This window comes from Xenopus tropicalis, chromosome 1, assembly GCF_000004195.4.
Source record: "Xenopus tropicalis strain Nigerian chromosome 1, UCB_Xtro_10.0, whole genome shotgun sequence".
Lineage (NCBI taxonomy): Eukaryota > Metazoa > Chordata > Amphibia > Anura > Pipidae > Xenopus > Xenopus tropicalis.
Genome location: NC_030677.2, coordinates 37,193,994 through 37,219,357, shown reverse-complemented (window position 1 = coordinate 37,219,357; position 25,364 = coordinate 37,193,994). Strand labels below are relative to the sequence as shown.

At 40.9% G+C, this 25,364-nt stretch overlaps 1 protein-coding gene across 2 annotated transcripts in view; it reads left to right on the top strand.

Annotated features, from left to right (window-relative positions):
- The window catches only part of bend4 (BEN domain containing 4), a 60,100-nt gene that overhangs the window by 6,138 nt on the left and 28,598 nt on the right, over positions 1 to 25,364 (top strand). For both annotated transcript variants that reach the window (XM_002933452.5, XM_004911214.4), the window contains exons 2-3: positions 18,473 to 19,039; positions 22,680 to 22,771. In XM_002933452.5, the coding sequence (XP_002933498.2) occupies positions 18,473 to 19,039; positions 22,680 to 22,771 (659 nt within the window). The remainder of the gene's footprint in view (positions 1 to 18,472; positions 19,040 to 22,679; positions 22,772 to 25,364) is intronic.

Sequence of the window (25,364 nt, the reverse complement as noted above, 5' to 3'; positions counted from 1 at the left end):
ATTTGAAGACTAATGTTTTTGCTTCCTCTTGTACTGAACAGTGAAATATATCAGAGCCATTTGAGGGAAAATCACATTAATCACTGCCATGGGATGCATTGCTTACCCATTATCATTCAAGCATTAATGGAGTTTGGAATTGATGCTATGGCTAAGAAGGTTTGTTGTGCTGAGTATGAAGGGTTAAAAGTGCCCACGATTTCAATTATGCCTGGCTGACTCTGCAGTGATGGATGATCATCAGAGAAGGAAGATCTGCACAGGGTGGAATTGGACTTCTAGGGCTTTTTCCTTCTTTTGTGAAGGATTGCTATCTAAAAGCTATACTGACTATACCATATACAGTATGCCAAGTGGATAAAAGGGCATAACAACACATACCTAACCTAGCTCTGTGAGCAAAATGGCAGTAAACCTTCAGTGTATCTCTATCTCAGTGGCCAACATTAGGCTAAAGAACCCCACTGGACTTGCTTACTTGCTTACTGTTCTTCTTTTTGTATAAATATATGTATATTAACATAGCCATACATTGGCTTAATTAGATGTTACTGGGCCCCACAGCAAATTCAATATAGGGACCCAAAACATAGATACGTTGATCAATTTTACCAAGAAGCATTGAAATAATGGGTCCTGGTTGTGCTTTCTGGATAACTGCTTTAATAAATTTGGAACCATATGCAGCCAGCATGGGAGTCTGCAGCCTGTTGAGAGGCACTAAGTACTACAGGTCACATATCATAACGGACAGTTGATAATTTGCTGTTCTTACTGGGCCCTAAACACTTTACACTGCCCCCCCCCTGCAACCACAGGGTTTGCTTCCTCTGTAGTTATGTAGGGTTATAGCATATTCCAGTGGTAATGTCCTTATGTCACCTCAGATGGGGTTAGTTGTTTTTTGTCTATCAGCAGTTCACAAAAAGGTTGAACTTGATAGATGGATGTATGTGTTTTTTTCCAACATAAGTAACCATCTCCCAGCAGTGATTGTTGGGCCCATACTGCTTAAGGTGGTCTTCCCCCATGTTGCCCCCATTACCACTTGCACTTACCTTTTCTGCATTATAACATGGGTAAGGAGGGGCTGTGGAGGATCACTGAGGGAGAACAGCATCAATGTTCTAAGGTGGTCCTCATCCAGTGGGATTTTCTCTGATAGATATCTGGAGACTCTCAGGCAGATACCCTGTAAACAGATAGCTAAGCTGGTGACAGTTTGGAGGGGCAAAATTGCAAGCTTTTATCGACCCATGCATTGCCAGATTATGTTACATAGTTACATAGGGTTGAAAAAAGACCAGAGTCCATCAAGTTCAACCCATCCAAGTAAACCCAGCACACACAACCCACACCTACCAATCTATACACTCACATACATAAACTATACATACAACCACTACTAACTGTAGATATTAGTATCACAATAGCCTTGGATATTCTGATTGATCAAGAACTCATCCAGGCCCCTCTTAAAGGCATTAACAGAATCTGCCATTATCACATCTCTAGGAAGGGAATTCCACAACCTCACTGCCCTCACCGTGAAAAACCGCCTACGCTGCTTCAAATGGAAGCTCCGTTCCTCTAATCTATAGGGGTGACCTCTGGTGCGTTGATTGTTTTTATGGGAAAAAAGAACATCCCCCAACTGCCTATATTCCCCTCTAATGTACTTGTACAGAGTAATCATGTCCCCTCGCAAGCGCCTCTTTTCCAGAGAAAACAACCCCAACCCTGACAGTCTAACCTCAAAGTTTAAATCTTTACCAGTTTAGTTGCAGTCTCTGCACTCTCTCCAGCTCATTAATATCCTTCTTAAGGACTGGAGCCCAAAACTGCCCCCATACTCAAGGTGAGGCCTTACCAGGGACCTATAAAGAGGCAAAATTATGTTCTCATCCCTTGAGTCAATGCCCTTTTTTATACAAGACAGCACTTTATTTGCTTTAGTAGCCACAGAATGACACTGCCTGGAATTAGACAATTTGTTATCAACAAAAACCCCTAGATCCTTCTCCATTAAGGAAACCCCCAACACACTACCATTCAGTAGATAGTTTGCGTTTATATTATTTCTACCAAAATGCATAACTTTGCACTTGTCAACATTGAACTTCATTTTCCAGTTTGCTGCCCAGTTTTCCAATTTTGTCAAATCGCTCTGCAAAGCGGCAGCATCCTGCATGGAACTTATAGTTTTGCACAATTTTGTGTCATCAGCAATAAATAGAAACAGTACTGTCTATGCCCACCTCCAGGTCATTAATAAACAAGTTAAAAAGCAAAGGACCAAGGACTGACCCCTGCGGTACTCCACTAACCACACTGGTCCAATTAGAAAATGTTCCATTTACCACCACTCTTTGTCAGTTCTCTATCCAATTACAAATATTATGTTCTAGGCCAATATTCCTTAATTTGATTATTAACCTTCTGTGAGGTACTGTATCAAACGCTTTAGCAAAGTCCAAGCAGATGACATCAACTGCCATTCCAGCATCGAGGTTCCTACTCACCTCTTCATAAAAGGCGACTATATTAATCTGGCAAGATCTGTTACGCATAAAGCCATGCTGGCACAAACTAATAGTATTGTGAACTGCAATGTATTCAAGTACCCTATCCCTTATTACCCCTTCCAGAAGTTTTCCTACTACAGATGTCAGACTAACAGGCCTATAGTTTTCAGGCTGAGAACGGGATCCCTTTTTAAATAATGGCACCACATTAGCAATTCGCCAGTCTCTCGGCACCATGCCAGACCTCAATGAATCCTGAAAAATTAAGTAAAGAGAGGTTTGGCAATCACAGCGCTCAGCTCATTTAATACCCTGGGATGAATCCCATCCTGCCCTGGACCTTTGTTTACCTTTGCATGTTCAAGTCTCTTTTGAATTTCCTCCAGAGTGACCCATGCGTCAGTAGCTAATTTACTAGAACTGGGCATATTAAAAGGGAAGCCTTCATTATCTGGCTCCTCAGATGTATAGACAGATGAAAAATAAGAGTTCGAAATTTCTGCTTTTTCCCCGTTCTCATCAACCAACTTACCCCCCCGTGATAATAAGGTTCCCACCCCTTCTTGCTTCATTTTTTTTACTATTCACATAATTAAAAAATAATTTTGGATTCTTTTTACTCCTAGCTGCAATATCCCTTTCCATCTCTATTTTAGCTTGCCTGATAGCTTTTTTGCATGCTTTATTTGCTTCCTTGTACCTGATGAAAGTTTCCGCTGTCCCAGCTAACTTGAATGCTTTAAAAGCACGTTTTTTCTTACCAACCTCGACACTAACACTTTTATTCAGCCATAAAGGTTTTGCTTTGCGATGCCTCTCCTTGCTTACAAGGGGGATATACTCTTGTGTATACCTGCAAAGCAATGTTTTAAAGATGTTCCATTTTCCTTCTGTGTCTAACCCCATGAAAAGCCTTTCCTAGCTGACACATTGCAGAGATGCCCTTATACTGGCAAAGTCTGCACGTCTAAAATTGAGTGTTTTAGTTACTCCCTTATAGAGCTGTCTCTGCAGCATTATCTCAAAGGAGACCATGTTGTGATCACTGTTCCCCAAATGCCCCCCCCCCACACAAATGTTAGAGATGAGTTCATTATTATTAGATATCACCAGGTCCAAAATAGAGTCATTCCTAGTAGGTTCTTGAACCGCCTGAAATAAAAAGTTGTCATTTAGCATATTTACAAACCTACTAGCTTTTTCTGACTTAGCCACCCCATTACTCCAGTCAATGTCCGGATAATTAATGTCCCCCATAATAACAACTTCACCCAGTTTTGAAGCCTCCTCCATTTGCAACAATAGCTGGGCCTCATCCCCCTCATCTATACGGGGTGGTTTATAGCATACACCAATGATCATTTTCTTTCGCACAAATCGCCCCGCCGCGTCTGCCATCCCACTGGCGACTTACATGTTCACCGGTGGGATGGCAGGGGAAGGCAACTCGGGGAGATTAGTCGCCCGCGAACAGGGAGTTTTGCCGCGGGCGACTAATCTCCCCGTGTGCCAGAGCCCTAAAAAGTGTATAACCATTTAAATTCACAGCCCAATCACATTTTTCATCCCACCAGGTCTCAGTGATACCAATTAAATCCTAATTTTCAATACATGCAATAGCCTGCAGCTCCCCTAATTTACCCAACAAGCTTCGCGCATTAGCCAGCATGCAGCGGAGATTACTACTTCTCCCTCTGATGTTTACATTAGCTAACGTAGAGTTAGAGCTAAGGCAAATATTAGACTGTTTTCCTTGTAACGGAAGCTCCTTATCTGATGAACTATATGCCCCCCTCACTCCTCCCCCACAACCCTTTGCTAGTCCCCCTGCCCTGTCTACACTAACTTTCCTATAGAACTCTAGCTCACCACCCCCCCCCCCTTGCCTCAGTATTGCTTGATATTGCTTGGCATGAGATTTTCATGATTATAGGATTATACTTGGCCTGTCTGACCAACCGTAGTGTGACGCAGGGCTATGTTGGGGGTGTGTATCTTTATTTTATTTTCAGCACCTGCCAGTTGACAGTATTATTGTTATTATCTTTTATTAATATAGCACTATATAGTCTAAGGTCCCTATTATCACAAATATGGTGCCTGCAGGAAGGGGCTCATTAAAACATTAATCAGCTCATATGTGAAACCCTGCTTAAACTAAATAATCCATTTTCATAAAAATATTCTTTTTTAGTAATATGTGCCACTGAATAATCCTAAACCAGGGACACACATATAAGTCACATCAGCCAATGAATAGACACAGTTTTGTTATGTACTCCCACACTACTTTCTGTTAACGTGGCCATACACGTTAAGATCCGCTCGCTTGGCGAGGTCACCAAGCCAACGGATCTTTTCCCCGATATCCCAACCTACGGGTGGGCGATATCGGATGAATTTAGGCTAATTTGATCAAATTATAACCCCGTTAATAGGTGGAGTCGGTTTGGGGACCGCATCAACAAGCCGATGCGGACCCCGATCCGACTACATTTTTTAACCTGCCCGATCGATATATGGCCGATTGAAGCTGCCGTATTGGTCTAAGGGACCGATATCAGCAGCTACAATTGGCCTGTGTATGGCCACCTTTACAGTTAGAGTTGCATTATTTCCTGTCAGGTGATCTCTAAAGGAAGCAGAACATCACAAAATGGTGGCTCAAGGTAAAAGATGTAAAAGGGCAATAGATATTGATATATATATATATATATTCCAGTTTGGTTAGTTTCTGTAATAGGCCACTTAATACGATATAAGCTATCTATTAGCTAAATATTCATTGAGGTATAGTTTTCCTTTAAAGAAGTGGTAAACAAAAAATCACAAGCTGTGTTTTGTATGTGCAAAAAAACTGTGCATTGTAGCATTATGTATTGAGAATGTGATGTATTGAAAAGAACAAAGCTATAGTGTGAGACAGCCATCCGTTTGTAGGGCCCAATTTATATTCCATTGTATAATCCATTACCAGTCACAATATGCGCGCACTTTACATTGTGCTTAGTTGCCTTGTCTGGTTAGCCCCTTCGCTGGCTGCGAGCACGGCAATTTGTTAATCTGCTATTCTCTGCGGACAGCTTAGAGTTAACATGGGGAGATTTTGATGCGCGACCCAAATGTGGCATCAGGAAATGGGAACTGCATCTTAAAGCAGCGCACAATCAAAAATGAATTACAATAAATCCTATATAATTGCATAGGTCATTCTCTTTAATGAGATTTTATTAACCTGACTGTCAAGCTTTTGAGTCAGGCAGATATTTTATCTTCTTCAACTGATAAAAGTGTCAGCTATAAACCACCGTATAAATATTCATAAATCTACACATCTGTGGCAGCCTATCAGCATCATTCTTTTGGACATTAAAAGCATTCTAATTACTTTCTGTCTCGCGGAGCTGCCATCCTGTGTGCTTGGCAGGCATGATTGCTTTTGTTTGCAATCACAAATAGCTCTAACCTATTTCTTCTGCTCGGAGTTCAGAAAATATTCAGGGCTTGACTGATCTGCTAGATGATTTTTTTCTTTTTCTTTTCGGGGACCAAATGCTCCAGACATACTTATTATCTTTGCTAATTCTGTGTAGCCGTTTTGAGCAGCTTTTATTAAAAATACAGTTCTGTAATAAGAATTTCCAACTACAGGTATGTGATCTGTTATCCAGAAACCCGGTATCCAGAGAGCTCCAAATTATGGGACAGCCATCTTCCATAAACTCTATTTTAATCAAATATTTCACATTTTTAAAAATGATTTCCCTTTTCTTTGTAATTGTAAAACAATAGCTTGCATTTGATCCCAACTAAGACATAATTAAACCTTACTGGAGGCAAAACAATCCTATTGGGTTTATTTAATCTTTAAATTATTTTTTAGAGCAATTCAAGTATGGTGATCCAAATTACAGAAGGATCCCTTATCTGGTAAACTCCAGGTCTTGAGCATTCTGAATAACAGGTCCCCTATCTGTACAAGTGCCAGCATCCGCAGCCAACTAAGGGCAGGGTGACACGTCTATTTGAAGGTCTTGACATTAAGGTGCTTTATGCACTGGGTTAATGAAAACAATATTTATTCATCTGGAATGCAGAGGGCTCCTGTATCACTTCCTGCAGTTTACAGTACAGTATAACGCTAATGCTTCTGGGCTTTTCTCATGTGGTGCCCACTTCCTTTATTATTATTTATATAGCGCTGTCATATTCACACCATTCCTTGTCCAAGTGAAGCTAAAAGGCTAAGATTCCTATCACATTTACACACACAGTATGGGGGAAAAACAGCCCAAAGCTGCCTTGACACCACTGAAAGATAACCCAAACTGGAGGCAGTTCAGACCTTTTGGGCTGGTGTATCTAGGAAATGATATGGTATGTTGGTGTCCTGGGAAGCAGTGATTGGCAGCTGCCAGATGTACCCACCTGAACCTACAGTTCAACATTTTTACTCTTGCTTGAAAACATGTTGACTTCTTTCTGTTTATGGGCATATGCCTGTGTTCCTTTAATAGGTAACCATAGATAAGAGGATGACAGATAGCTTTTAACATAAGCAGGGATGGGCAAAACAGAGCCAAGTGGCCCCAGTCCACCCATTAAATATGATTCAGAGCTCCTCCAGACTGTGTTATGATAATCATGCTAAGGACCTTTGACACCAAGGTAATCGGTCAACATTCCTTTCTTCCCAGCAGCCACTTGGGAATTGCAAAATGTACCATGGCAGGCATTTGTGTCGTAAGACAGGCCCAGTATTACAGTTGTTGGGGACATAAGTAAAGCAAATGTAGAAAAATCTTAAATTAATCTAGATTTAGTTGCAAATAATACTCAGCAATCATTGTCCGGTTTATTATTGATATTTACAATAATCATCAGGAAATCAGAATGATATATTTCATAGTATGCTGTGCTCACATAATTAAGAATGGTCACCAAGGACTGAACCACAGGCCAACATACATTATATCAGATGGCATCTGTGCCTCATATGACCCTCAGGCAGAGCAGCAAGATAAAGCAAGGGATGGGCTATATGCATAATACCCCCAGCCACACCAGCAATACAGTAGAAGACAGGTTGTTTTGTTCATAGGATTATGTAAGATAGGATAATAGGCGAACTGTGTGCATAGTACTCTCATGGGGGCAGAAATACAGTACAAGAGAATGGGCTGGGTACTGATAACCTACAACAGATTTGTCTTAAGGGGTCAAATCTGGCACTGGAGCCCATGGACCTCTTTATATTAGAAAGTTTCTTAGTACAGGTATGGGATCCCTTATCTGGAAACCCGTTATCCAGAAAGCTCCGAATTACGGAAAGCCCGTCTCCCATAGCCTCCATTTTAATCAAATTATTCAGAATTTTAAAACTGATTTCCTTTTTCTCTGTAATAATAAAACAGTTCCATGTAATTGATCCCAACTAAGATATAAATAATCCTTATTGGGGGCAGAACAGTCCCATAGAGGTTAATTAATGTTTTATTGATTCTTTAGTAGACTTAAGGTATGAAGATCCAAATTACGGAAAGACCCCTTATCCGGAATACCCTTGGTCCCGAGCATTCTGGATAACGGGTCCTATACCTGTATTACATTTTCTTTCATTGTGCAGAAAACCACAATTTGAGTGGTGTTTCCCTTTAAAAATCTAGTGATCATGCGAAATGTAACCACCGGCACATATGCAATATGCTGTTATATAAAGGATGCATCAGTTAAATCTTATCTGTCTGTGCATAAAAAACTAATTTTCAGGCTCTTTATAGAATAACAAGCCTGCCATCAGACTAATCCAATCCGTTCTAATGCACTTTTATGATGGCGTCCAGTTGGGAATATTTTTTTTCTACGTTGCTTTGCAAATACAAATTCTCTGCTGATTTTCCAAAGTGGCACAGAAAGGTACTAGACAATCATTTGTTTAATACCTGAGTACAAATAAACAGCAATTAACCTAATGAAAATGAATGCTTGCTTAGCCAAAGTGTGCACTCCAACACTGAACAGGGAGTTCTCAGTCTCCATATCACTGGCAAATATGTCAGAATGGAACTTGGCACTTAATCATCTTTACAGAATGATGGTGCATATATTATGCATCTCTTCTCAATGTGATGAGTTTCATTGTGTATTCAGTAAGGCAGAGCCATGCAGTTCAGCAAAACAAGACGAATCAGGCACCTGTATTAGTGTCATTCACCTTTATTTCCTCAGAACCCAGGGTGCTACATAGGATTACAGAAGCAGGGGCCAGAGTATGGGGCCAAACCTCTGGGTCCACATTAATTTAATTCTGGCTTTGCTCCTTTTGGTAGTCCCCACTCTCTGTGTTTCACAGTGCTGGACATTCATACAGAAGTATTCAGCAGTGGAGGTGCCTGGTTATTGGTAAAAGTACAAACTGTGTAATGCTCGTGTTATATTTTTATAGGTCTAAGTGTGCTCCAGGTCTTGTAACCCATGGCTTCCAGTCAGTAGTCTGTTTTCAATATGGTGTTTGTTATGGGTTATTAGAACCCACAGACAGCCAAAGAGGCCCCAAAACTCCCTTAATGGATAAAACACCCCTCTTTATGTCCTGTAGAACATGTAACAGTCTTGCAGCAACTCCATATAACATGTCTGCAGAGGTTGCTCCTTGATGTATAAATGGAATTGGAAATCTGATCAATAGACTCCTTGCTGCAGAGGGAGGGCTTAAACCTGCAGATCCACCCTGGATATTTATCTTTCTTGTTTCCACTTGCATTAAATCACCCAGTTATACCACTTGCCTTGCATCTGCCCCAATGCTTAGTCTTACATCTTGCTAAATGTACAACATGCAACAAATTTCCTTGCTCGTGTGAGCTGCCCTGCATAAAAGCATGATATGAGATATTAGCTGCACTGCCACAGGAAGCAAATATTTCATCTTCCATTCTCTTTGTACATTGCATTTGTCAGTCTGATCTCTGATTATGTATGTGAGATTAAAGCTGCTTGCAATTGCAGCACATCCTCGGGAGGGTCTCTCTGTACTGCTAAATTGCACTTAGCTGCTTCAGCTTATTGTATTTCCTTATTGTGCATTTATTCTTATTATTCATAAAGCTAAAGCCTGGGAAGAAGCAGTCTCTGGGCAGGCTGTGAGGAAGCATTGGAAGCTCATGTGCATCCATGTTGCCAGCCAGCTCGCTGCCATCTTTGACTGCTTCTCAACCCGAATGACACCTGATTAGGCCTCTTGACTGCTTTCTAGTTCACACCATTAGGCTTGTGATACATTTTGGATTGTTACACTCCTCTTTATCTCTGGAGAGATGTGTGACTATCAGAAACCCCAGGGGAATCTCAGACTGAACCTCCCTAGCTATGAGGCATGCCCCTTTGTGCATTATAGCCAGGGGCTTGTTGGAGATGGGGCCCTCTCTAGCTTCAGCGAAGTAGGCCTGAAGATTCTAGAGTTCAGAGCCATGAGCCTTTCCCTTTCAAAGGATGGTTCATTGGCCCTTGGCATCATTAGTGCAAGGAGGCATGGGCCAGCTATTGGGCAGTCCTCCTCCTTCCTGCTTCCAGAACCTTCTAGATGAGATCCCATGATCCACCCTGCCATCTAGTGACTGGAACTTGTAACAATACCTAACCAATATAAAATACACAATTATATTTACCACTTACATATGGGCTAATAGCCTGCCCCCTCCTGGGGGATGGACCTGCTAGTTAATTAGTTAAATGACTGTTAGCATAAACCCATTGCTTTCCTCCCCCTTGCACCACTAACTGGCTGCCCTGGGTCCATTCCATGACTACACTTGAGAAATCAAGTATAATTCGTTACACCCCTCCATCCACCCGAATGCTAGGTGGGGGGCAAGGAGAGGTCCAACTGTTTCACATCTTGTATCTGGAGAAAATCATTTGAGAATGGGAGTCCTTATTTACAGCAGCAGCAAGTTATGCAGCATAATAGTAAATTAACCTAAAATAACTAACAATCCAGGCTTACAGAATGAAACACAGACTTCCAAACAGAGCAAACAAATTCAGGGTCGGGCCCAAGATCAGGCCTGGCAGAATTTAGAAGCCAAAGACATCGGAGGGCAAGCTGCAAACAATGACTGAAAAGCCTATGCAGAAACTAGGACTGTACAATGCCTCGTACCCAGACAATGTACTGGATAAACAGTCAGCACCATTAAGACAGGTAGCCTATTTAAAGTCTGTCATGTCTTCACAAAATTGCATTTACACAGACATAACATTAAATGAGAGGCACAAGCGCAATTGTTGGGAGACACCTATTGATTTTTTCATTACCTGCGGGGACCCTGATACCCTGTTTAATGAAGAGCTCAGGATGGGCGAGGAGCTAAGTCTCCATGGATAATGGAGTTACAGTTCACACATAGATAGGTGCCAGTTTGTCCGTTATAAAAAATCTTCACCCTGATATTCTGACTTGTGTTGTCTCAGCCTCAGTAGCCAGTGATCTTACAGTAAAGTGGAGCTGCAGCAAATTGCTGTTTGCATGTTCTGCCTCCCTGTATGCATGCATTAGTCTAGGAATTAATTGTTAGGGTTTTGGATAGGTTTCTTTTATATGTATTTACCAAGGAATTGTACCTGTTTTTTATACATATTCCAATCTTATATCATTTCTGAACAGAAAGTTTACAGGTAAAGAATATGTAACTGACATTGGAGTTTGGGACTATGTAAAACCAATTACCTTCAGATAGAGATAAATACTAATTATTAGAAGTGCAGACACTGATGTGCGCATCAAAAATGTCATCACTGCCATTATCTGAAAATACTTGTCCAGATATATTAGGGGTCAATTACTTTTTTCTGGAGTTCAAGTGCTAGAGCACTCAAATATTTTTTAAATGGGAGGTATAAAGCACCACAGTTGTATAGATGACGTACTGAATTATCATGTTATAACAATCATTTTAGCACCTTTTTCAAATAACTGATTCTGTTATCTTAGGGTAGTGTTTTTCAGAGTATTTTGGGTCAAACCCTTCTATGAAATCCAACATTTGTCCAGCTTTTCTCCTGAGCTCATAACAGGGCCATAGATGGATGTAGACATCACAGTATCAGCCATTCAATCATTTGCCATCCTAGGGGGCACATTTACTAATCCACGAATCCGAATCACGAATGGGAAAAAATCGCATTGGAAACAAAAATTTCGGAAGATCGCATATATCACGAAATTGCTTCCGAAAAAATCGTATTAGTCACGATAATATCGTATTGGCGATCCGAAAGTCCCGAAATTGTCGTACCGAACAATTGTTAACAGCGGTAAAACCTTTCCAATTTTTTTCGTGCAAACGTCCGAAAAAGTTGTGCGCTGTACGAAAAAGTCGTGCGCCATACGAAAAAGTCGTGCAGACGCCCGAAAAAATCGCGAAAATACGCTTGGAGCGTTCGTGCTTTTGTAAATGTGCCCCTAGGTATTCTTGTTCACCCCCAGAATCTTACTGTAAATGACCTTCAATTTGACTTTTATCAATAGTTTAGGTAGCCAAATCTCTCCTACAGCTACAAATATAGACAATGCTGTTTAAAACAGGGTATTTTCTGCTACTAAGTAGCTCCATGTGTCTAGTCCACCACCTGGGTCCCCCTAGGGTTGGCAGTCCCCCAACTTGGGGAGCCACTCATGGCACATAAAATGTATCCTCCACTAGAACGTTATATCTGCCATGGAAATGCTTGTCACCAACGCAGGTTTTGGCCTGAAAATAGACTTTCTGTTAACATTAAAACTAATAATAGGCTCCTTGGCCATGTTCTGGTGCTTCTTAGAAATGCCAGCCCTTGTGAGATTAAGATTACTAAAACCTTTCTGTGCAGATATCCAGGGATAAACAATTTAAGCAACAGAGAGTGAAAACCAGGAAATTTATGAATATTTGGGGACTATACAGATTATGCAACTGGGGATAACTGCACTTTCACTCTTTCAGCCACTTTTTCTCCGTTTTGGCTAGATTTTATACTTTACTTTTTTTGCATTGAATTTAGAGGTTGAACCCAACTCATTGAAACCTCAGACCAAGCAATTTGCCTTCAGCCCTTAGGGTAATGTCCCATGGAGAGATAGATCTGTGCTACCGCCAGCAACAAATCTTTCCAAAATGCCTTTCCACTGGCAATAAAGGGAATCGCCTGCAGGAGAAAACTTTGCACAATTTCGGAAAGCCAAATTGATGTGTAGGCCTTTCCACCAGCAATTCCTTTTTCTGCTGCTGTATAGGCATTTTGGATAGATTAGTCACACATGGTAGCAGAAATCTATTGTGGGCGACTAATCTCTTTGTGGGACATTACCCATAATCTTTCTTTGATACTGCAGTTTTAAAAAAGGTAAAAAATGCTGTTTTCTGTGACTTCTGGTCCTTTCACCATAGTATTCACTCCCCCTGTTGTATTGAGGGCTCAAACACCAATTTTCAGTTGCAACTAAGGTCATTAATGTCATTCAGATATGGGATGCACCTAATACATCTGACATTAAGGTGGCCATACACTGGCTGACATTTGTTGATATTGTTATTGATATTGATATTTGTTGAACAGCCCAAACAGTTTGAATAGGAAGTGAAGAGCAGCTGCAGCTCACCTTCACTTTCTCATCTGTCAGTACATATTTTTTATAGTGTGTAAACCCAGGCCCAGATTTGGGTTTTATGGCAAGGCCACAAAGGCGGGGCCGAGAGTGCACAAGTTTAGGGGCGGCATCCTGTCCCCTGTACTCCCTGTGTGTGGCCTCTCAGCACCATGTGGAGAAATCCAGCACTGTGTAAGCCAACATCACTGGTGATGTTGCCCATAGCAACCAATCCGATCTTGGTGACTGTTCAAATCTAATTGCTGATTGGTTACTATGGACAACATCACCGGTGATGTTGGCTTACACACTATAATAAATATGCCCCATGTGTTGGCTGACACAGTGCAAGAAGAAATGATTAAACACACACTTTGGCAAACTGACTGGCATCCATGGCACAAAGATATCTGGTGGGATTGTCTGCCCAGCATACAGTACAGGGACCTTAATTAAAAAAAAAAGCCTTGTTCAATAGGAGTTTATCAGTGTGTGTGGCCTGGTTCAAAGCTGGATGTTTTATTTTAAACCAATTTATTGTAAGCTACAAATCAGTATATATAAGGGCAATGCTACATGGCAATCTTGCTTCTGGTACTTTAAGGCTAATGCCAGACGAGGCGTAGGGCGGATATTTCCGGCAAGCACCCGAATGAATGGAATGAATACATTCGGGTTCAGGCACATGTAGCGGAAATACGCATAAAAACGTGAAAGTTTGAAAGTCTTGCGTTTTTTTTGCGTATTTCGGCTACATGTGCCTGCACCCGAGCCTATCTCATTTATTCAGGTGCAGGCACATGTAGGAGGCGTAGGGTGGAATTTTCAGCAAGCACTTTTCCTCTTGCCGGAAATATCCGCCATACGTCTCGTCTGGCATTAGCCAAACAGGTCTCTTGGGGGAACTGAGACTTGCAGCTTAAAGGGCAATTTCAGCTTTTTAACAAAACTGTAATAACACATAAAACAAGACCCCCAGAAATGTGTTCAAACTTTAAATAACCTGCAAATTTAGTCAAATAGGAGTGGTATTTAGGGGATGTGGTTGCAAAAATGGGTATGGTCAAAAAATGTCACCACCGTGCGCACAGCATTTCCTTTTGTCCCTCTTTCCATTTTCAGAATGTTGGGAGGTATGCTTTTATGGGGAAGGTGCCACAGCAGCACCCATTCCCGACTGCTTGGGTTACATACGTGGCCAGTGTGCCAAACAGTCTTTCCTATGAATGATAATATTTCCAACATAACAGTCTTCATGTTAATGTTTAATGTGTATGTATTCACTTAAGCCATGTATATTATATATATTTAAGTAGAAATGCTTATATGTCAAGCCCTGCTGTATGCTTCTGGCCTCCCATCACCCTGCCTCCCCCCTGCTCTGTTTCCTCTTCTGTGTCACTATATCTGAATATCTCTCTCTTATCTCTCTGCTTTTATCTCCTGTCTGCCACACTCTCTTGCTATGTACACGTGTCTCTTACACTGTAAGAACGTTTGGGTTAAAGTAATGTGTGGGGGCAAATGGCACCCCAGCATGTGAGCAACGGGACTGCAGTTTATTGAGATAAATACATTACATACATCTTCTGTACAAATTGTGTAGAGACAATTATATGAGTATAAGTAATTTTAACATCAATTAACACAAATATTAATTCTGGGATTTACTTCTGGGACACAGTATTCAGTTTAGAACTAATTTATAGCTTTAATTACTGTTGCCTATTGCAGGATGACATTTTATGTTAGCCCCTGACTTAAAGGATGAAGAAATAGACCAAGTGGGGAATTCCATGCACATCCATGTTTGTAACATCCGTTATACTGATATTTTTGTTATTTAAAGAAACTAGTAGTTTTAAAGGAAAACTATACCCTCAGAACAAAGACTTAACCAACAAATAGTTTAGTTCAGGGGTGGGCCAACTAGGGCCTGCTGGCGTTTTTAATCCAGGCCGCCGACTCCAGCCCCCCTGGGCGCAACCATATAAAACGATGCAGCGGGGAGCCGGGGACAGAAACAGCCGCAGGGAGCCTCAGGTTGCTGTGGGGGGGGGGGAGATGGAGGATGCTGGTGGGAGGATGCTGGGAAGGACGCTGGGGGGGTGCTGGGGAATGAAGCTGGAGGATGCTGGGGGTTGAGCTGGAGGATGCTGAGGGGGAGCTGGAGGATGCTGGGGGGGAGCTGCAGGTTGCTGGGGAGTGGAGCTGGAGGATGCTGGCCCCATGATTTCTGTTGGCAGCCCTGGGCGTAACGCTGGCCCGGCCCGTCTGTAAGTCAATGTGGCCCCTGAGCCAAAAAGTTTGCCCACCCCTGGTTTATATTATGTTAAGTGACCTATTAAAGAATGCGTGCTTTGGCTTGTTTGTGTGCACCATGAAACGTATGATCCCAGGGGAAGGCCCTTAATTCTTAAAATTTTTCATTTAGGAGTACTCAATAGCATATAGTATTAAAAAAGTACATTTTCAATGGTTTATTTAGATGAAGCAGGGTTTTACATATGAGCTTGTTTATGCAATATATTTTTATAGACCTACATTGTTTGGGGGTATAGTTTTCCTTTAAAGGGCACCTTGTCACCCTAAGAAATAATTCCATATAATTCTTTGCTATTGTTTTTGTCAAGTAAACTTTTATTACACTATACAAATTATATAAATTTTGTTTCCCTCAGCCTTAGAATCACAATCATAGCAAGCAGGTAGGCACTGTTTTATGGACACTGCTATTAAGGCAAAGTCAGTATCATCGTAGAATCTTGTGTAGCCACCAGAATTGGGGCCTAATGCCCATGCCCATGCACAGGCTACACAATTATAGACCATGAGGAGGGAGGGGGAATTTGAGTTGTGCTGGACATCTAGAAAGTGCTAAATGGAAAGTGAAAGTAATTGTCTACCATGCCTTTACATCTAAGGCATAAAAGTGGGGCATGAAATGTATTTCAATACATATGGCAGGCACTCACAGATCCCACAAGCAGACAATAGTAAATAAAAAATAAATAAGCTTTATTGTAGACAATTAGACTGTATTGTAGCCAGAAATTTATGACTGACACCTGATTTTTTAATACATTTATAACAGGTATGGGTGATTTAATAAAAAAAAAAGGAGAATCTGGGTTCCATGTTTAATCTGAAAATGACTTATTATTCAGATTTTTATGTCTGGGTGGAACTTCCCCTTCACAGTATGTTTGTAATTACAAAGAACACACAATTAGTACTTGTCTTTATTATTCTTAGTGAGCAGTAGTCTTAAGGGGAAAGAGCCACCTCATAGTTTAGGTGACGTAGTCTGCTTTGCACGATCTAGGTAAATAACCATACTTCTGGTCAGTTGCATAGAATACCAACCTCGGCCACTGAGAAAATGTGGAGGTGCATCCAGCTAGCCTGTGTCTAATCTAAGGGTGGATTACTAATTCTTCTTGTCCTGAGCTGTATTACATCTCCTCCCCAGTTAACCCTGCACCCTTGGAATTAAGGGCCCAGGCCAGCCATCCTTATTTAGATCTGTAAATCTGCCACTGGTCTACTCCCATTCTATTAACAGAGGGGTCAGGGTTGTGTTGTAAGTGTAAGGACTTTGTGGATTCAAAGTAGAATATAGTCTCTATTGGGTCAGAGATTGAAGTCCCATTGCATTTCTTTTGCTTGCATAGCCACCTGTTCTTGCTCTTTGGGCTGTTGGGTCCTATTCTCTTCCCCTACTTTGATGTGGTTGTATTGTGGTGGCCAGCAGTGCGGGTTGCAATTCACAAATAGTGTGCTAGAACACAAATAAGTGCTAGAAGATACATGGGGCATGTCAATTAACTAGAAACTAGGGTGGATAGGAGTGATTTAGCTGGGAAACCATTGATACAAGAAAAAGGTTTCCTGCAATAATAATAGCTTTTATCCAACATGACCTAATCCTATGCAGCACTTCTACAAGATCCGTGTATTTAGTTATGACTTTGTTCCCAAAATGTGCCTTAAATGTCAAAATATGGTTTGTGAGCATTGACGTTTGTATGTTCCTTGGGTGTTATCCTGCTAATTATACTTCTCATGTGAGGAGAGTAATTCCCAGGTACAATGTTGGATAAGAGAGTTTGGGAGTTCTATACACTATTTCCAACAGACTCATGGTTCATGAATTAATTATTGTTTAAAAATGTAAAACTTTAACAGGATCCTGTTTGCAAACTTCTTCTATCAAAATAATCAGTCCAACAGGATAAAGTTATGGGCCGCATAGATTTTTCCAAGTATAAAAAAAAGCAAATTCTTGGCTAAAATACAACAAACCCTCTGAATCTTATAGGTGACTGCCATCAGGCAGAGGTGCTTTGTTCGAGCTCATTTGTTCTGACAATGACTTGTGGGAACAAAGGAAATGTTTTTGTGATGGGCCATCAATACTGCCGCTATGAAAATACTAACAGAGGGCAAGGGACAATTCTGTATTCCATGTAACCAACATATTTCTGTTGTTTAGTGGAACAGCGATATTTCTCTTTTATACCACCACTAACCTCTTTTGCCCCTTTAATCATTTGCAGCTAAATGTATTTCTGTTCCCTCAGTCATAAAATATTATTTTTTTCTTGCCTAGCTTTGAAAAGAAAGAACTTGGAAATTGTAGTTTTGATCATTTGGGCTCATTTTGTTTTTAAACCTTGGAGATTTATGGGAAATCATGGGAAAAAAATCACAACATCTTGAGTGGCTTTTTAACCTCAGTTTTTTCTTTGGGATCACTAGCATATTTGAAAAAAAAAAAAAAATGACATTGGGTTAATAGAGATTGTGTTAGTCGCAGTAAAAAAAAAATGTGATCACAAAGGAAAATCACTTTGTTCCATTAAATTAATTGAGGCTAAACAGTTAATATATCAACGGACTTTATATACAGACTTAACTTCTCTTTTCACTCTGGAGGGACCTAATATGTGTATACAAATGAATGTATTTGTTACTACATCATATCACTATTCCAGCTTTTACCTTATTTGAACCTAATTAATAACTGTATTTTGTGTGGAGTCACAGATTTTTGTGGAGAAAAACCTCTTCGCCCTGTGATAACTTAAGCCTGACCCCTTGTGCATGGTATATTTATTGTCTGGCTAAAAGTGAAGGAAGAATCTTAGAGATTCTTATATTCTTAGAGAGATTATATTTAATACCATTGATCTTTCTGGCACAAGCTCTTTCATTGTTGCAGCCATGCTGACTTCATACTATGAAATATAAATAAAAACGACCAAAGCTATTGTGTTCAATGCCTAAACAACTATTTCTCTGTAATTTCTTTTCCCAGAAAGCCGAATGATACTGGATGCGTTTGCCCAGCAATGTAGCCGAGTTCTAAACCTCCTAAATTGTGGGGGGAAACTTCTGGACTCCAAACCTCCACAATCATTGATGTCTTGTATAAAACAGGAGAATAACAGTTACAATGACAGGCCAGACCAGTGCCAGTTAAGTAAAGCGTTCCATTACCAACCTTCAGAGAAAGCAGATGTAGAAATGCAGTTTGTAAAGAAAAAACAGCAGACTTCCGCTTTCTTGCGGGTCTTCACAGATTCACTTCAGAACTATCTTCTAGCCGGTAACTTCCCTGCGCGGAATTCCTCTTTCACTAATGACTATGGACATTTGACTGATATGGACACAATCTCATCCTCTCCAGTACATACAATGGGTGGATGGACATCCCCAGCAACCTCTGAATCACATGGTCATCCGTCTTCCTCCACGCTTCCAGAAGAGGAAGATGACGATGAGGAAGAAGGTTACTGCCCTAGGTGCCAAGAGCTGGAGCAGGAGGTGATCTCTCTGCAGCAAGAAAATGAGGACCTTAGAAGGAAGTTAGAAAGTATACCAGGTATGTTTTATGGCAATTAAGGTGCTACTGTTGCTTAGGTGTTCCTACTAACTGGTCTTTTGTGTTGTTTAAAATGTGCAAAAATGGAAATATTTTTATAGCCGGAACTCCAACCAAACACAACTTTAGCTTTTTAAAATGTAAAAATAAAATTTCAAGCAACTTCGCAATATACATCAGTTAAAAAATATGCAGCCTTTTCATGATTTTTAATCATGGGCAGATTTCAGTGTGCGCACTTGGGCTGTTGCCATTGCTTCTAGTGCATGCACACAGAGCGGCGTAGCGAAGCTGATCTGCATCTCTCAGCCAGGCAGAAAAACCCATGCCCTAAGCCCCTGTTCCACTGCTGATCTGGCTGACTACTTTGAGACTCAAATACAATGTAACAGTAGTTGACTGTCCTCAGCCTGCCTTCAGCCTACATCCTCCAAATCCCACAATTCCCTGCACACATCACATCCATAAGGAAAGGAACATCAGTGCAATGCATTGTGGGCTATGTAGTTCCTGCATGCTGTCTGTAAGCTGTAGAGACATTGTAACAATTTGTAACATCAATGTTTTAGTCCCTCCACCCCTGCCAGGATTTCAAATGATGCAGAAAGTGAAGAACTGTTTTGCAGTTGGATTTCAGCATATAAAAATGTTATTTACAGATTACAGTGTACAGTGTATTACAGAGGTATATTAGGGGATCTTGTGTTGTGTGGGACTTTAACAAATTTAAGGGCCCTGGACCCTCCCCAACTGCTTGTACTACAAAGTGGAGCAGCACAGAAGGGTTGGTGGGCAAATCTTGCTTTACTTTAGGTCCTTTTATCTGCATGCCAATCCAGATCTGGCTTCAGCTGTGCATTCTTAAAGGAGAAGGAAAGGCTAAGTTACTTGGGGGTGCCAAAATGTTAGGCACCCCAAGTGACTTAAATCACTTACCTTGTACCCCGGGCTGGTGCCCCTGTTAGGAGAGAACAGCGCCAGTCCGGGGTACCTGTAGCGATTCCTGCTTCCTTGTTGGCGCACTGCGCATGCGCAGTAGAGTGAATAGTGGAACTTAAACAACAAAGTCGGCTTTTCACTCTACTGCGCATGCGCCGGCCCAGGGATTTCACCGGCAGAAGAGAGAGGAAGAAGGAAGAACTTGCAGCTACCCTGGGCTGGTGCAGTTTTCTCCTAACAGGGGCACCAGCCCGGGGTAAAAGGTAAGCAATTTTTTTACATTTTGGCACCCCCTAAGCCTTTCCTTCTCCTTTAAGGTACACACAGTAAGATCCACTTGTTTGGCAAGGTCACCAAAAAATGGATCCTAAGGTGGGCGATATCGGGCTAATTACAATATCGGGCATAGGCGCCATGTACTTTGACCCATAATCTATCACAGCAGACTGGAGAATTGTAACAAGGTTTAAGTAGCATGTGTGAATGAAGCTATATTTGTAGAGATGCACTGAATCCAGGATTCGGTTCCGGATTAGGCCTTTTTCAGCAGGATTTGGATTCAGCCGAATCCACGCTCCTGGCCGAACCAAACTGAATCCTTAAAATCACGTGACTTTTTGTCAGATAAACACGGAAGTTGAACATTTTAACCCTTCCGTATCCTAATTTACATATGCAAATTTGGATTGTTTCGTTTTCGGCTGACTCTTTTACGAAAATAGTGCATTCGGTGCATCCTTATATGTTTGTGAATAGCGTTTTCATTACACACTTGGAGTTCCATTCATAAAGGAGCCCTTATGGCTATGAGAATGACCGGCACTACAGGCTGCTTGCTATTGCTGGTCTGTATACATAATTTCTGTTTATTGAGGGTTGCTTTACTACAAGCTCATTATTTTAATGTCAGATGTGAATTGTGAGTATTTCCCAGGCAATTGAGACATGAAATGTGTTTCACACCATTGGTTGATTGGATGTGATCATTCATAAAGCTCAGCCAGGGCTGGAACTAGGGGTAGGCAAAAGAGGCACATGCCAAGGCACAAAATTGGGCACATACCCTCTTCCCCTGCCCCTAGTCTGGGCCCTTGTGCCCCCACTGGCCACATGTGCCTCCCACCGCTGGTATTACCACCCACCAACTTCTTATGTGCAGATGCAAGTGGGCACTGTTTGGCAATGTGTGATTATGCACATTATACACAGTGGGCTGTGAGCGGCAAAGCTGACTGGGTTGCCTAGGGTGCCCGGCCGGCTTGGCCTGGCACTGACCTCAGCAGACTTTAGGATACAGATGTAATGAGTAGTGCTGACTGTTAATACTTGGCATCTGAGCAAAAAAATGTGGGCAAGTGTGCTTTGCATGCGATTTATGCCACCCCAGGATAAACTCTTTAATAAATGTGGGGCAGATTTGCACCTGGGCAGTAATTGAATGCAACCAATGAAATTCTTGCTTTCATTGCTTAACCTGCATCTGGCTTAAATGGGTAGTTTGCCTTTAAAGGAGACATATCCTATAAAAATTAGCAATGAACCAGGGAATTATACTCCTCTAGATATAGAAGGAATGTGTGTTTTGGACAGATTTATTGAGAAATTCGCCCAAAACCCCACTAGCCCTGCCCATCTGTTCCACTTCCTGCTGGCTGAATTCTCTGGATGAGCTGGGGAGCCGGCGGCTCTCTGTACACTGCACTGTAGGATAGGAACCAATCAGCAGCTAGGCTGACCTGATAGGGAACTGAAGCCTGTCTTTGGTTGTGGGAGTGCAGGGCTGTGATTGGCTCTCCCCCTCCTACTGTGCTTCTGGCAGGGACCGTTAGTGATATGATCTATAGGGAGCTCCAATAAAGGGGCCATTGTTACAGAGAGGATTAATGTTTAGCACAAAGTTAGGTTTTCCCATTTATCCAATATGTTTCCTTTAAATTAACTTTTAGTATGATGTAGACATTCATATTCTGAGACAAGTTGTGATGGCGATCTTCATTTTTTATTGCTTTTCTTTTATTTAGCTTTTTGTTCAGCATCTCTCCAAATTTGGTATTTCAGCAGCTATCTGGTTGTTAGGGTCTTATTTACCCTAGCAACCAAGCAGTGGGTTGAATGAGAGACTGGAATTTAAATAGAAGAGGACCTGCATAGAAATATAAGTAATAAAAAATAGTAATAGACTTGTAGCAATAATTTTTGACCTCTGGGGTCAGTGAACCCCATTTGAAAGCTGGAAAAGGAAAAAGAGGACGGCAAACAATTTAAAAATTTTAAAAAATAAATAATGGAAACCAGTTGCAAAGTTGCTGGGAATAGGGCATCAGATCCAGCTGATTTGGTTCATCACTAAAGCTGGCATATTCAGAAAGGCTTGCTCACATTTGGAGCTTGGCAAACTATATGGATCTTTAGGTTCTTATTACAAATGATTCATTCGAGGAATAAGGGATCACATAAAAGCTGCTTCAGGCCTCCGGCAAAGCACAAAGTGACTTCATGTTTACAGCATATATGTATGTTTAATTATCTCTGTGTGTGAGTAGGTTTACCTAGGTATCTTTTTTTTCACCACAAGACATATGTAATGTCCTAAAATGACTTGATTTAAGCAGATGAGCGTAATTGAATGCTTACTTCATTATGTTCTAATTAAATGTCTGGAGCTATAAAGCTGGAAGCATGATTATTCTGTTTCTTGCAGTGCCCTGCCAGACGGTGTTGGATTATTTGAAGACGGTACTTCAACATCATAATCAGTTTCTCATACCACAGCCGGCTGACCAGCCAACAGAGGTAATGTCATTTCTCTCCCAGAGGCCTCAGGCCAACATGTTTAACCTATTCCCAGTGACCATGAACTAGACAGGAGGCAAAATGTAAATAACAGTTGAGGGATATGAATTTGAGCTTGCTGTTTCCAGGTCTAGACCATTACACTAGAGCAGTCTGGTTCCTAACAGGAAGTGACCTGTGAATGTCTGTCCTCCCAGCATGAGAGTGGGAAGTCACAATAATTGTAGCTGTATCTGCTAATTTAGGCATTATGTTAGGTTGGAGATAGGTGTATATGAAAGCAAAATCTATGACAATAGTGGAGAGGTTCAGAAACCAGGAATCATCATAAATAACCCCAGTGGTATTCTACTGATCCCTGGTGCGGTATATATACTATTAAAGACACATAATAAATAGGGGGGAATTAACCATTGTGGATATTCTGATAGATAAACATATATGTGGAGGGTTAATACACAGATATGTAATGATTTCAAATGTATAGACCGTATTACTGTGATAATATAGGCTGGTGTCATGCTTATTATGGTGTGGCCATACCTACACAATCCCACTGAATTTTTAATTTGGTTTATTGTACAATGTTTGGGAATATAGGGATATGGATAGTAATTATCTGTATAAGGACAGGGCTGCCTTGCGCCCCCTTATTATGGTGTGGCCATACCTACAGAATCCCACTGAATGTTTATTTTGGTTTATTGTACAATGTTGCAAATACAGGTACATGGATAGGCATTATCTGTAAGGACATGGCTGCCTTGTGCCTGCTGATAATCTGCGCTTACCTATTATCCATATAGATAGGACATTAAAACATTTTGTGCATTAAGCTACTAAAAAAATCCCCTCTCCTTTTAACAAAACAGGGATTGTTGGGGGCTAGTAAAAGAGCAACCATTTGAGAGTTTTAACCTTGAAAGCAAGCATATTGCAGGTAAAACTCAGTCCCTGTTGAAAAAATGTATAATAAAGCAGTAGAATTATTAATGAATTATTAATGACTGGTCAGACTTGGCATGACGTCGTTGTCCAGCTTGTATATATTGCTGTGTAAGGACAATGCAACTTAGTTACCATCAAGTACAGGTATCAGACCCCTTATCCGGAAACCCGTTATCCGGAAAGCCCGTCTCCCATAGACTCCATTATAAGCAAATAATTCAGAATTTTAAAATTGATTTCCTTTTTTTATGTAGAAATAAAACAGAACCTTGTAATTGATTCCAACTAAGATATAAATAATCCTTATTGGATGCAAAACAATCCTATTGGGTTTAATTAATGTTTTATTAATTTTTTAGTAGACTTAAGGTATGGAGATCCAAATTATGGAAAGACCCCTTATCCGGAATACCCTTGGTCCCGAGCATTCTGGATAATGGGTCCTATACCTGTACCAAGGTTCTGTTTTATCATTGCAGTGAACAAGGAATCATTTTTTTTCCTTGAAACAGACTTCCTGTAATTCTGAGCTTTCTGTATAATGGGTTTCAAGATAAGCGATCGCATACTTGTACTTTCTAATTGCATACCATATGTTATATCTGTGCAGTTACAGTACATGTTGTGCTGAATGGTGAGCAGTCTGATGTGGGATAATGTAGACTCAGCAGAAGGGAGTTGGTGACAAAATAATTACCTAAAACAAATCATTTGTATCCTGCAGAGTATTGAAATAAAGCTGGCGTGCTGCTTTCACTGTTAAGATTTTATAGCATATGAAATAAACATGACCTGTTCAGATTTGAATAATTTTAATAATCAAAGCCAGATCATGTAAATTCACTGTTTTAATTCCCCTAATTCTATAATCTGTTCGCTGCCATGTTTTTATGTACTGATCCTTTATTCATACACAGTGGTGCTAGGAATTAATAGATGTCATTATGACATTTTGTGCAAATAAAGGGAAAGGGAACAGACCCACGCATATACCCATGCAACAGGGTCAGATGGAAGAACTTTCTTTCTTCTAAATTTCCAATATAATAACAAAGCATATATGTGATAGCTCTCTCTCTTTGGAAAAACTGTGCAGAAAGTCATGCTGTGCCCCACCAAGCCAGTCCATGGCACTGAAAGCTCCACCTCCATCTACTTACCAGAAAGGCCAAAGCTCCTTCTCTTCCACCAGGTTAAACATATTTCCTGCAACAAACTTTATTTTACCTCTCAGTTGTCCCACTTATTGTAAGGCAGTCCCAAATCACAAAGCCAAAAGGGGGGGCTGGATGGGAAATAAGTACGTTTTGGACAAATCATGGCTGTGCCAGGTGATTATGGCTTTTTAGGTAACAGAGAGAAGAATAATAACAGTTTAACCAGAGAAACAACATTCCACACCCCCCTCTTGGTAGGCAATACACACATTCTGCCAGCTCCCCATTCCTTTACAATGGAAGAATTTAGGACCCCTTCACTCTCCCCTGACCAAACACAAGTAAGGCCCACGATTAGGGAATGCAGAAGAAGCATTGGGAGGTATGTATTTTTATAGTTCACAGTGGTACATATAGAATGAATGTGTAAATACATAGATGCACTGTTCAGGCAGACACCTCATGAGATTTAGGGGTGAGTGAGATAC